At 39.5% G+C, this 14,069-nt stretch overlaps 1 protein-coding gene across 2 annotated transcripts in view; it reads right to left on the bottom strand.

The window, feature by feature from the left end:
• MYLK (myosin light chain kinase) overlaps positions 1-14,069 on the bottom strand; it is a gene marked incomplete at its 5' end in the record, with an annotated part of 160,661 nt that overhangs the window by 2,848 nt on the left and 143,744 nt on the right. For both annotated transcript variants that reach the window (XM_082483392.1, XM_082483393.1), the window contains 5 exons: positions 1,175-1,294; positions 2,169-2,298; positions 3,515-3,638; positions 4,678-4,830; positions 12,721-12,844. In XM_082483392.1, the coding sequence (XP_082339518.1) occupies positions 1,175-1,294; positions 2,169-2,298; positions 3,515-3,638; positions 4,678-4,830; positions 12,721-12,844 (651 nt within the window). The remainder of the gene's footprint in view (positions 1-1,174; positions 1,295-2,168; positions 2,299-3,514; positions 3,639-4,677; positions 4,831-12,720; positions 12,845-14,069) is intronic.

Below are 14,069 nucleotides of genomic sequence, written 5' to 3'. Positions count from 1 at the left end.
CTGCTATAACAAATTGAAGGCTTGTTGTCTCAGCCAAATTCTGGACTGTGACAGGAGGATGACTTCCCACTGAGCAGAAATAAAGTGCAGGAATCCCTAATACACAATGAACATTAAAGTGATACACCAGGAAGTTTGGAACATCAGCCATGGTACATCCATCTATTTTATTCCATGCAGTACTTATACACATACCCCTCACGCTGAGCATCCATCAGCAACAATAATCCATCCTCACATCCCCGCTGTGAGGTAGGAAACACAGGCAGGGAAAGAGATTAGGAGCACAGAAACAAACAAGCAGAAGGTCAGTGAGGCAGTTTCTGAACCTCATTTTAAGATTAGAAATTGTCTAACTTAAACACATGCAGTATGGTACCGACTCTATCTGTTTTATCTGTTTTAACAGCTCTTCCTAATTTCTACCTTTCATCAACAGCTGTGATACAGAAGGTTTGATCTCATTGCAATAGAAGGGCTAGCGGTCTTGGCCTTCAGACTGTTAGGCTGACCAAGCCCAGCTCCTTAAATGCTTTCTCATGAACTTATTCTTTCTATCTGCATATTCCAGTCTGAGTTTTCTTTCTTGAACTTGTAAGTTAAAAAACCCAAACAACAATACAGTATTTTCTAGATGTGACTTTAGTAACCAGCACAATGATATTATCGTTACTTCCCATGCAAATACACTATTAGGGGCTTCTTTGCCTTTCATAAAATGCATGTATGGCTTAAAGTTATCTTGAGGTCACCCGAAACTTGTCTGTCATTTCACACAAGCGACTTCCTACTTATTCTTGGTTTCTGGTTAGCAGTCGCTAAGAACGTACTCTTGCAATTTGTGGTACTACGTTGCATCTTGTTTTTACTGTTTCTACCCTCAAAAAATATCTTAGCATTCCCACTTGCTATTCTGAATTAGTGATTCATACATAGACTCTTGGAGACTTCTGTTCTATGGCAAGCACAGAACAAGCCCATGCAGCTCCAAATAATTTCTCTTATTGCAACACATTCATGCTGTGTTAGGCAGATATTGGTAAAGCAAAATGGCACCAACTCAACAATAATACAGAAAAAAAAAAAAAAACCAACAGAAAAAGTTAAACAACTGCACAATGCAGAAAGCTGGCAAGGTAGGAAAGAAAGAAGGAGATATTCTAATTCAAAGTACCTTCAATTTTGCAGTCAAATCTAGCAGCACTTCCTTCCACAACCTCCATGTCAAGGATTGTTTTAGTAAAATATGGCTTTACATGGGGCTTTTCTTCAGCCACTTCTTCAAGGAAAGCATCTGGAGGAGAGCGAAAAGATAGTTAATTATCTTACAGGGCATGTTCTCAAAAGATGCAATTTAATTTTTAATTACCAGATGGTAGTGAAAGCATCTCTTATTTCACTTAATTCTGTAAGGCTAATGGGACAGAGGACATTAGCTTCTCAGTTTTGTGCCAATCTTTTGCAGCTGGACAAAGATTCAGACCATAAATAGAATGAAATCAACATGCAGGCCTCCACGCTACAAATCATCTTGATTTTTTCCTTGAATTTGTTTCTAACCGAACCTGGACTTTTGCTAGTCAGAGGGGCAAACCAGTTCAGCTTGTATCAGGCCCGCGGTCTATCTGGATGTGTCAAAATGAGTTGCTTGATTTTCAGAAGTGTCAAACATCTGCACCTCTGATTGTTACACACCACAAATCCATATTTCAAATGGGGACATAGAGGAATAATGTCAACACATTATTTTTCTTCTTAAATGCCCTCATCTGAGGAGCACGGTCAATGTCTTGGTTACAGCAAGTGTTAATACTTTATTGCTTGCTCGCTTGCATGAGAAGGCAATACATCACTGTAATCTTTGTATAAACATGCATTCCCAAACCGATAGAAAGTGCAGCTGACAAATCTGCCTTAATACTTTGGCTTTAAAAAGAGAAGAGTTTACTGCCCGTACTTATACTGGGGCATTTTGAGCAGCAGAACAATATGAGAACAATGAATTTTTGATAGATTTCTTTTAAAAGACCCCACAAAACCCCCAAAACAGAGAGAGAGCGAGAGAGAGAGAGCAAGAATAACCAACGTAATTATTGGTCTCTAGAATTTTGCTAGAAGTTTTAGTAGGATTCAGAGAGGTAGAAATATGGTGCAGCAAAATTCCTTACCTTCGTTCTCTACTTTGTCTGCATTTATAGGGCTGGTAGGCGAGCTCCCAGAGGCCTTCCTCCCACTCATACCAGAAATCATTGCCATGGATGACAGCCTTCCTATTGCTCGGACAGCATGGCCCGTTTTCTAAGACATAACATAAAAGGCTTCTGATCAATCCAATCCAAAAGGCATGTGATTTTCTGTAACAATCGTGCTTCGGACAAATTATCTGGGATCCCTGCAAACCTCGCTGGAATTGTTGGACAAACTGCTTATATATAGCTCTGTTGTTTTAGGAGAGACAGAGCAGGCTGGTCTGAATTACCAAATTTAGTTGCAGATATAAACTTCCCCTGATGAACTCATACCTAAATGAATGTCTCTGTTAGCTGCGGATAAAAAGCACTGTGCAAGAGGAGGGCCAGCGAAAAAGCTGTCCTGTTCAACTGGAACTTAAGTCTGGTGGCGGACTGCTCCCTCATAGCCATATGGGCTGGACTGAGTTTCATCAAGGACGAATAACCAGCTAATATGAAATGAATGAAAAAGTACCATCTGCATGATGGAAGCAGACCTCTGACAGGCTCAAGAATCAACCGCCAGGATACTAAAATACGCTCAAACTACGTTGCCTCTAGTACGGACACTTATATTTTTGTACAGCTTGCATGAGCTCCTAAGAAACACATACAGTAGAACGTAAGAGGAAATATAAGGTAGATTTGCATAAATGAATATTTTGTAGGCTACTCAAAAGGCGGGATCCAGGATTTGATATATCAACTCCCCTAGCTATCAGAACGGCACAGATGGACCTGCTACAACAGTTCCAGCATTAAGAAAAAAGAAGATATGGAGACCAAATACATCAAAGAAAATTATTAAATCAATCTGACCAAATCCATGAGAAGCTCGGTGCTCCAACAGGACAGAACTACTGGCTCAGGAAAATGAAACTACCACAAAATGAGGTATCTTTAGAGAGGCCAGGCGGATGAGCTTTTCCCTAGCTGTTCAGGTTTGTGAAGGAAAACATAATCCCCCAGCCCTCAGAGGCATGGAGAGGGCAGGCCCCCCAAAGAATAGGATAAACTATACTTGAGCTCATACGCCTTTCAGTAGCCTGAAATGGAATCATCATGTGTTTTATATATATATATGTATATATATGCAGCAGTGCACCCTCCTACTGCTCGCCCATAGAAACCAAACCTGTTTTACTACATTCATACTCTGGCCACACTGGAGTTTTCACCAGCAGCAGAAATCACCTGGCATGACCTGTTTCTCAGAATCATAAACATTAGAAATAAAGAGACTTATTAGGATAACTAGCCCAATTCTATGTCCTCTTCATTACCTGCCATTTTCTTCTGGCCATGTATTTCTTCATCCTATCTTTGGAAAGTTTTTTGGCTTCCATGGTTTTGGTGTCTTTTTGCAGCCAAGGATGCTGAAGACATTGAGTACAATTTAAGCGACTCCTGTTTTTATATAAAAAGATTAATCAGCGTTGCCATTAACAATAGTTGAACCTACCTACCCGCTTTAACATTATTTTGTGCTCTCTTTTCTGAGAGCTGATTTTTCTGTTTCCAACATAGATCACATGGCACTGCTTTCCCAGCCGTGCTTACTTCTTAAACTTACTTTCACAATTTCTGTAGGGTTTTTTTTTGAGAGAGAAAACTGTGCATTTTTAAGTGTTAATGAAACATTACAAAACAAAGCACAAAAAGCCATATGTTTTAGGCATGGAACACATACAGCAGAGCCACAATGGCAGTGAGTCAGCTACCTCATGCTGGCAGAACCCTGTCCCAGATCTCCTTTCCTTTCCTTCACTTACAGAGATTTCCCCTTTCCCATCACTTAATATCCTACTTCCCTGCAGCGCTGAACATTTACCAAAACAGAAAAGTCCAAATCTCTAATCAAGCCACACCCATTCTTCACTTTGTTCATGGTACAGAGATAAATAACCCTCTGTTCCCCATACATCTGACTGCAAACTCATTGGAAGAAGTACATTTTCTTTCCTCGGTTTGTTCAGAGTCTGCTGTAAACAGGGCTTCCAACTCGGATTTGTTTTTTTCTTGCCCAATTATTAGATTTATAGGAAAGCTGCCTACACAGAGGTACTGCACATAAAAGCAACACATGGAAATAAATCTCGCAAAATTGCAACCCGTTCAGATCAAGACAAAACGTGCCATGCGGGAATCTGTGTCACACAACAGTGAAGATAAGAGTAGCCACACAAAACCTCAGGGTGCATCTCGCCCGAGGGAAGGGAAAAGCAGAATGAGCAGGCGATTAAAAGAAAGTGCTTCGTTCAGACCCTTCGCCCTGCGTGTAAAATAAACGAGAGCTGCACGCAGAGACAGACACAGGCACACAGAGCTCCTTATAAAGTATCGCCAGAGGTGTCTGCGTCGACGGGGAGATTCACAGTGGGGAAACCAGAATTACAAGTTCAGCTCAATGCAAACATAGAAAGTGTATCAAGTCCAACAACTTTACTTCATATCTTTCTTTAGTAGATTGCTGATAAAGTCCTTGGCATCATCAGAGATTTCATCAAAAGCCTCATCATCAAAGTCCCACGTTGCTGAGGTAACATTGGCTAGGGTTTCATTGTCGTTGTCTCCCATGAAAGGAGAAAGTCCACTGACCCTGGGGAGAGAATAGACAGACAGACACAAAACAAACAGTGTCAATTTGCAAATTATCAGAGGAGCGAATTAAAATCGTATGTGACATCTCCTATGCAGATCTTTATCAGTACAAGCTCCCTTTAAAAAAAAAAAAAAGGAGTCAAAGCTAACTACAGATAGTCTTGTGGGAAGGAAGCTGCAAGACTGAAAGGGAATTTTTTGCTGTTTCTTTCCTCTTTTCCCAAGACATTTCTGAAGGGAGAACTAGAATTAGGTGAAAGGGGAGCATACTAGCTCGTTAAATGACTTGTCTAGTTCTGCATTAATAATACTGCGATCTTCACACCAAATTCAGTCAAATAGCTTTTTTTTTTTTTCCTGGTGACTTTGCTGCCTTTACTGTCAAACCAAGGTTTTTTTGTACATTTTATTCCATTTATTCCTGCAGAGAGAGCCCAAGAAGAAAGATGCATCAAGAAATCATGAAATCCACAGGACTATTTTGCAAACAAAACCACCCTGAATTATATAGTCTGATAAAACATCACTGCAGGCTGTGGAGTTATGCAGATGCATCCAAAAGTAATTTGGTCTTTATGTTCTCAATCAGTCATGATGACGCATGAAATGGAAATAATACTCTTTTATAACCTAAGTTGAGCTTCCAAGGCTTTTTACTCCATATAACTGATAAATTGCCAGTGAAAAGCAATTACAGAACATCATGGTGTCATTTTTGCAGAGTATCTTTCTCCAGTCGAGTGTTGTCCTTTATTATACTGTACCTTTGTGCATCCCGATACTTTTGATTCCTGTATATATCACCCTTTCAGTAAAAATTTTCAGGTGAAAGGCTGCTTATTCCTTAGAACTACAAGTTACTCAGTTTTCCAGATCTTCTTCCTGGCATGCAATTTACATAATAAACTATTCTTCATGAAATTTTGCAGACTTTATTTGCTTTCTCTGTACAATCATGTTAAACAGTTACAACAACCAGCTACATTTCAACAGTAATAATCTTTTTTTTTTTTTAAATATAGAAAAATACGTGGAACTTATTAGGGTTCTGAAAATGCTGTATATAAAAATACTGTGGTGCTACTGAATATCACAGAACAGACTGGTCAAAAAGATTGGGATCAAATAAAGTGAGGTACTGGACTAATAATTTTAGTATAATCTCCTCTTCCAAAGTTATTTTGCAACTCTTTTGTTACTAATTACATTTAAAATCTGATTTGGAATTTGTTCCTAAGGATTTTACTTCTATAAGCAAAGCAGAAACACACAGGCTTTGAAGCCTCAGACAAAGCAGATACTAAATCTTTTACCATTTCTGGAAGTTGTGTGCAGTACAGCAGAGCCTAGAATCTTACATGTATACTTCAGAAAATGGCTAGTAATAATACATGAGATGAAGATAAAAGGTTTCTTTCTTCTCAGGCAGAAAGAGGTAAATCAGAACAGAAAGTATTTGCTGCCTTGCTTTCCATTATATGGCCTGCATTCAAATGCAACGGCGAAGCATGACTTTATAAATGTGTAAGGTCGCATAAACCCATTTGTGAACATATAATAGGCATGAGTTGCAGAAAGCTGAAAGATTAACATACCACAAAATGCCCACATAAAACAACTTTACCGTGACTATTCTCTGTCTTTGACACTTACTTTACTGGAAGAGACGAGGCTTGTGCCTGAGAGCACTGAAGAGCTGGTGCAGCTGCTGCGCTATGAGAGACTCTATTCTGCCCTCGTCCCCATCAGCCGTCACGGCCAGGTAAATTGTTGAAGCAAAATCTCTGCCCTGGAATCCCTAAAGCATTCCTGCAGGGCCTTAAATCTATCACCACTCCAATATTTAAGCCTTTTCCTATTTATGACAATGTCATTGTTCCCTATAATGTTTCAGAAAGTGAAAAAATTTCATCCAAACTGCAGTTCTAAGCTTTGGGTTCCTGATTCCTAAATTGTCTCTTTTTTGACTATGCAGTAAGTACAATAATCTATCAGCCAATTCAGTGGCTGCTAAAAAGGCCCACATTTTATACAAATGAAGGGTCTGTGAAGTATTTCTTCAGTCCACTGTCAATATAGGAGATGCACATCTCTTCATCCAGGGAAGCTTCCAGAGGACACCCTTGGGCAGTCAGAGCAATAACTATCCTATTTCCCTTCAATACTTGATCGAAGTATGGCAAAGGTGACCTCTGCATAGTATTACCACAAATAGTATTGTGCAGCTCTTGTGCGACATTAGATAATATTTTGGCCTATTTCCAGAGCTTAAAGTTGCAGTATTGAGAGATCCTTTCCATGCTAAAAAGACTGCTGCAGATACGGAGACACTGCTTCATGTGGAAACACCACTGCCGCCCACTGCCGTAAGAGTCAGTGCTTATAAAGACATCTGGCTTTCTGGGCAAAGGGATACTGCATGTCGCACCCAGCTTTTGAGGGATGAGGATAAATAGGAGGAGATTAGAGAGGAAAAAAGTCCCTTTGGTTGTTTTGGTTGGCTTTATTATTTATTTATTTTTCAAGAATTGCATGATAGAATTATCAGATAAAACCTTAAATCTTGTGGTAGGATTGACCCATTCCATGCATTTGGTGAATTACCAGATGGGTGTCAGTTAAGCCTCCACTCACTTTGTCATTTCCCAACACCAGTGTAACAGTTCCCATTCAAATATTTCAATGAACCTATTTTCGTATTTCTGAATGTGCTGTTGCAAATTTATAAGGGTAAAATAATTTTCTCTTTCTACCCCAGTCTTATACTGTGAATCAGTTGCCTTGTCAAGGAAATACTTGTAAGGAGAACTAGATCCCTGTCTATAGTCAGAAAACAAAATCCAGAAACAAATGTAGATTATAACCTGAAATTCTTATCTTTAGCACAGATTTCACTGACCTAAGTCTTGGTTGTTCATTTCTTAATAGCCATTTAAAGTAATAATGGCCCAGCAACCCTTTTGACAGATTACGGAAACAATTTCTTTTTGGAATGCTGAAGTGAAGTGATAAAGATGAGCTACCGCTCCAGAAAATTAATACTGAGCTTACACTGCAAAGTTATATTAGACAAGCAGCAAGTTGTTTACTGAAAACATTTTTCCAGCTACTTAACCAGGCATCTTCCTGGCATGTTAAGAACCATTTGTTTAGAAAATCTTTCACAGTTTCCACTTCTAAATAAAGAAGAAAGATATTTTATCCTCTAGAAGTTCCTTAGCATTTATTGGTCTGTTCTAACAAAGCTCCGAGTGCAGATTTAGAAATATTAAGCTCAAAAGAGTCCAGTGTGGTTGCCAGTCTCACTGCCCATGTAACAAACACGATAGCGTTTCACTTGGAAATCTTTGCATTAAAACTGCCACCAACCCAGGAAAGATGAGTTTGCTGCATGTCTCAAGAAGTCAGACACTGAGCATTTCTCTGCAATCAGCGTTTGCAGCAATGGCTGATTTGGGTGGACAACACTGAGCTCCTCCTTACAGCGCATTGCATTGGCAGTGAAAAAAAGTAACAGATTTCAGTACGAAGAGTACTCTCTGTTTCAGATAAACCTGGGCAGGTCGTGTCAAATAAGCACATGATAATGCGTGCACCCTGGAGATGATGTAGTAATTTAGTTCTTTTACAAGTGAAATAAAGCAAATAAGTAATCTCAGTCTACTTGGGGGGGCACATGCATCCACCGGACAAAACCACCTTTCCTTAGCTGAAGGCTGACTGACTCCCACACTGGTTGTCTCACAGAAGAAACAAATCACTGAACCCACCTAAAGCAAGAGGGCTCCATGCTGAAGCAAGGGTGTTACTCTGTTCTCATCCTTGTTTTATGTGCCCAGTGGATTAATGAGGAATCGCAATTTTCCAGTGCCACTGAACAAATAATTAATTTTCTTTTGAGCAGTACAGTCATGACATTAAAGCCCTCCTAACTTGCTTTATTGAAAGAACAAGGAGTGTTCTCTCATCTTTATATTAATGAGGTTTAAATTTTTAATAGGACGTGGAGCCAAGGGTAAGCCAGCAGCATGAGTGTCTAACCTTATCAAAGTCCCAAGTCAGCAAACCCAAAAGATGAATGATGCTGAAAAATCTTTCAACCAACCCAAACTGCCAAACAAGGGAGGAATAACAGGAGTGATGAATAGCACAATAGATAAAAAGGAAAGAGAATAGTTGAAGAATCAGGGTGTGTGTTATTAGGAAGGCACTGGCGTGTTATTAGGAAGGTGCTGAAAGAAAAGAGTATACAGCAAGATCAAATGTGATATTAAAAACCAGCCAAAGATATAGCATATTAAAAAATTATAAATTGATAGAGATCAACCACTTTGAAAAGATATATGCTGCCTGGCACTGGTAACGCAAGAAGTACTAATGGAGAGCAAGCAGAGGTTTGAATCAGCCACAGGCAGTTCCTCACTGAAACTAGCCAGATTCTATGGGGACAGAAGGAAAAGGGCTATCTACTTTCAATGTATGTACACGCAGCGCTGAAATCTCAGATCAAAATTTGGTTTGAAACAAAAATAGAATTTAGAAATTGTTTCAGATTACTGAATATTGGAAGCATTGACTCTCCAAATGAATCATCAGAAAATAACTAGAAATAGGAAAAACAACAAACCAATTCAGCAATGCCCAGCAGAACAAATGTGTCAGAAAGAGCTGGAAAGAATGCAGGAGGTTTAACTTTCATTGGATAAAGGTTATTGTAAATGCAAAAAGAAACACTGAAATAGACATAAATGGAAATGATATACACTAGCTATAATATTTGTGGCTTGTTACTTCAAAGGCAATAGATCAACTTAAGTATGTGGGACAGTACTGTGATGCAGAGCAGGACAGAGAACAAGATAAAAGTGGAAGATAAAAAACATGAGGTGGAGAATACAAGCAGGGAAATTTAAGGAAGAACAAAGACTGATGAAGAAGACAGGACTGAATAAGTTATCCAGAAAGATTAAAAGGATTTAATGTGTAGCTTAGAAATGTGGAAAGGGAACCCATGAGCTGTAGGATGGAATTAGGTCAGTCATGCCATAAGGAAGACAGAGGCAGCATCCCAACGGAGAGCGTGGTATCTGTACTTAGGCCTGCATAGCAGAAGGCTAGGAGAGAGGTTTTGCTGCAAGGTTTTGGAGGAGAGCTGACACATTGTTTCCTACATGAGATTACATCCCACCCAGTTATTCTTCTGCAGGAAAGACTCTTCACCCACCAAGATCTCTTTAGCAGCTCTTTGCTAAAGCTGGTTTCTGTTCATTGTTGTACAGGACATAATGGAAACACAGTCTTTCTAGGCAGGCTACAGGTCTCTCAGCACTCTAGAATCCCACCCTGCAAGAGGTGTTATGTCAAGTCATGCAACAGCATGCTCCCTGCTGCTTCACTTGGGAGATATGATGGACACAGCAGCTTTGGGCCATCCGCTGCCTGTAGCAGACCTGTCCTTAAGTCCAGTGCTGCTGCAGTGCACCTCTTCTTTCATGGCCCCGCTCACCGTGCCCGGGGGAGAGGGGGTGCAAATGCTAAGTTACAAGCTCAGTGATGGAATGTGAGACACACACCAAATGAGTGAGCGTTACACTTTGTGCATGAGATTTGGCAGTTCTGAGCTTATAATCAAAACAGGAAAGCAGAGCTACAACTAAAGAGAGATACAGTTCTCAATGACTTTTATTTGCATTCTGTAATGATGATGTGATGGTCCATTTTGGATAGTGGCTCATAGTTGTGAGTCTGCAAAAATAGCTGGGCTTTGAGGAAGTGAAGACAGATTGGGAGCCTGTCACTGGGGTGGAGAGGGAAAGTCCAAGCGATGACTCACAGGTCTTCCCTAACTTCTTACTTTATTCTTGTTGCAAAAAAGACAAAAGCTGATTATGACTGTTAATCGTTACTGTGGCTATAGCTATGCATCAAAAAAGATTTTCACTGCGTTTGGGTGATGTAATTTTCCCCTCACAAGAAGTTAAATGAGCTTAAAGACATCTTAGCAAACAAGTAATTTCATAATATATTTCATAAGGCATATCAGGTCATCTAAATCAAGTGTAACACCACCCCAATCCCATCAGCTGAACATTACAGCATCCAAATATCTTGCTTCTGGTGACACAGGGAAACTGGGAAGAAGCAGCTCTGCCACTGCCGGCAGGCTGGTCTTTGGCAAGACATTTCACCTTTTCTCCATGTGTTTCACCTGCTCCCTTTGCCTCGTCTACTTAGACAATGACAGTGTTCTCCAGAATGTACCATCTCGGAGCAGCAGCCCTGGCTGCATGCCTTAGCGGCACACACAACTGCTGTCACTGATTTTTGCCTCGGTTGTGTGACATGTCACTGCTTATACTGCAAACACACAAAAACTCACATATACTTTGATAACAAATGACAGCAAAAGACGTTAAACTCCCCAAACGTGCGTGTCCCACTGTGGTTAATGTTTTGTTTCTTAACGTGTGAGAGGCCTCTAGGGGGCAATGCAGCATTGATGTAACTGTTGGGTTTTCCATTGCTGTGCAGGCAGCCTGGCATCTCCATACCGCTCTTCCAGTGCTCTGTAACTCAGGAGGCCTCAAAAGCTAAAGAAATAAATGAATTTGTCATCTGAGTACTGCGTGTGTGGTCTACATTATTTGAACTACAGAATGATCCAAACGAGCTTTCAAGATCTAGAAAGAAACGCTGGAAATGAATGGAAAATAAAGGTCCTTTAAATAAACTGACAGAGCAAAGTGACCTTGAAGAGGGTAGCATGCTTCACATAAGAAACAGAAGATAACAGAAATATTCAGAGTCTTTGCTGGGAGTAAAAGAGTTGATGTAGGAGCTTTTGCACAGGACGAGAAAGAAGATGATGTTGCTTAGTTTGGAAGTGAGAAGAATATGAGAACATGTATAGGCCGACAAGGCAAAACAGAATTACAGAAAGACTGAGTAAAGATGAGACTAACAACTGTGCATTACCAGGTGTCTAAGAAGAGAGTAGCCGGGGAGGAGAGGACTCTGAAAAAAGAAAGTAAGGTATTGAGAGAAGTCTTTTAAAAGAAAGAGTGCAAAGCAGATCTGCCGTTTACTTACTACTGAAACTGGAGCGAGGGAGAAAAAAACATGCTCCAAACAGCTTCTCTTTTCATTTGTTTATATGGCATCAAATGTGTAAAGTCACAGCTGGAGGAAGATCATTTGCTGTTCTAGGCATGGAGATCCTATTTCCATATGTTTCTCTAAACCCATTGAAGTTCATAATCATGTGTTATCAAATCACATATAAAGATCAAGTCAAATATAGAAATGTGTAACCAAGAGCTGCAGCCAACTGTCCTCCAAAATATTTCCATGAGCTTGATCCATGCTGATTATAAAATGTATTTATCCAGTGGTTTGTGCTTACTAATAAATTAAAATTCACTGTGAACAGATACGGTAATGCTGGGATATTTCAGTCTGTCCCACAAAGGATACAATCTGAATAAGAAGACCCCAAAATTTCACAAAACTTCTCTCTCGTGAGAATAAAAGAATGGAAATTTCAGTTATTAGTGCATGCCCAAACATTTGTCTTTAACATCTGGGAAGGAAAAATAGTTTAAAGTTAATAATAAAATACTGTCACATTGTCTTTTTAAATGAGATGAAGCATTGCTGGTTTATGATATAAGATATACAGCACTAAATGGCTGTATTTCCGGAACTGCTAGTTCGGCAGTTTACCGATTACGCCCTTCAGAGAACAGAGAATTTTTATTAAACATGCTGGAGCTGGCTAATTAGAATAGAAAAGGCCTGAAAATTGGAGAAAAATTCAAAAGTTTCATATGGGAATTTCCTAAGTTGATCAACTGTCAGGATTTGTGTTAAGAATAGCAAAGGTACTCACAAAATGTAGCAGATAACTCCTATACTCCACATATCTGTTTCATATCCAATAGGTTCATAATTTATAACTTCTGGAGCCACAAACTCAGGTGTCCCAAAGAGAACTTTCAGAGAACCTGCATTTTCTGTGAAGAATGAAAGAGAAAGCCATTAACTGCTGCATGCAGATTTTGAAAAACAATTATCCCCAAGTAACAGGAAAACCAGCTTTGTCCTCGTATTTGTGATTTTGTTAAAGATCTTTATCAGGGAAAAAAAATGGCTGAACTGCTATTTTCTTAGCTGATACATGTATAGCAATAAAGAATTATTTATTAAGCATCCTCAAGCACACAGCACTGTAGGAGGCACACAGTAAGAAGGTTCCTGTTGCAAGGAGTTTCCACAAGACCAAGTCTAAGAAAAAGGAGAACTCTTAGTGTTTAATTCAGATTTGGGTGTCCTGAAATACAAAAGCGTTTCAGCTTCCATCACTTCAGCAGTTGCACAAGAGGACTTCAGGATTCCAGTGTTAGAAAGAAGTTGAAGTTTTCATAAATTATCTAAGATTTATCAAAGCTCAAGGGTTCTACTGTAAAGAGAAACAGTAGTGATAAAATACTACTACTAATAAGAAATAACTATTTCAATCCAACACATTTTTTATTGATTAAACAGGAAATAAAATCAATATTGGGTTGCAATATTGGGTCTCTCAAATTTGAAGTGGAACAGGTTGGTGGTGAAACAAGAAAAGAAGCCGATAACGTGCACCTGTCAGATCACTACCTTGTCAGTAACACTCAGTTTAAGGCTGCTCTCAAAACCAGGCTTGCCTACAAGCAATGCTTAGTCATCAGCTGCCACTCCAAACTTCTGTTCAGCTGATCTATAGCGCAGGTGTCCGACATTTGGATCTGCTTAAACACAATGTGGATGCTTTCAAAATGATACACAAGGAAGCTACTGCCAGCAATATGACCTGAAAGAATGAGGTCATGGGATACATGAACTCGGTCTTCATCTTTCTTGTGCTGACCCACCAGTATTGCTCTACTGGAAAAATATAGTGATGAAGGTAGAGTAACAACCTGTAGAGAGCCTAGTATTCCCAGTTTATGCTGCCAGTGTGCAACTGGCACAGTGATATGTCCAACTTGTAGTCATAGTGTGAAACACAACGCAAGTCATTTAGATAGAAATTATTAGGCAAATCTCAATGGTCTTATTTTCATTGATGCTCATTCTAAATAGGATGGGAAGAAGAGGAAAAGAATAAGTGAGGTCAGGAAGGAAGGAAACTAAGGAATAGATTAAGGACTGGGAAAAAAACCCAATCCCAGTAAAAAAATTGTATTATAAAACTATAAA

The sequence above is a fragment of the Vanellus vanellus genome (assembly GCF_965231255.1).
Source record: "Vanellus vanellus genome assembly, chromosome: 5".
Taxonomy (NCBI): domain Eukaryota; kingdom Metazoa; phylum Chordata; class Aves; order Charadriiformes; family Charadriidae; genus Vanellus; species Vanellus vanellus.
Note: the sequence above shows the minus strand (reverse complement) of the source record. Positions and strands in the feature narration are given on the sequence as shown.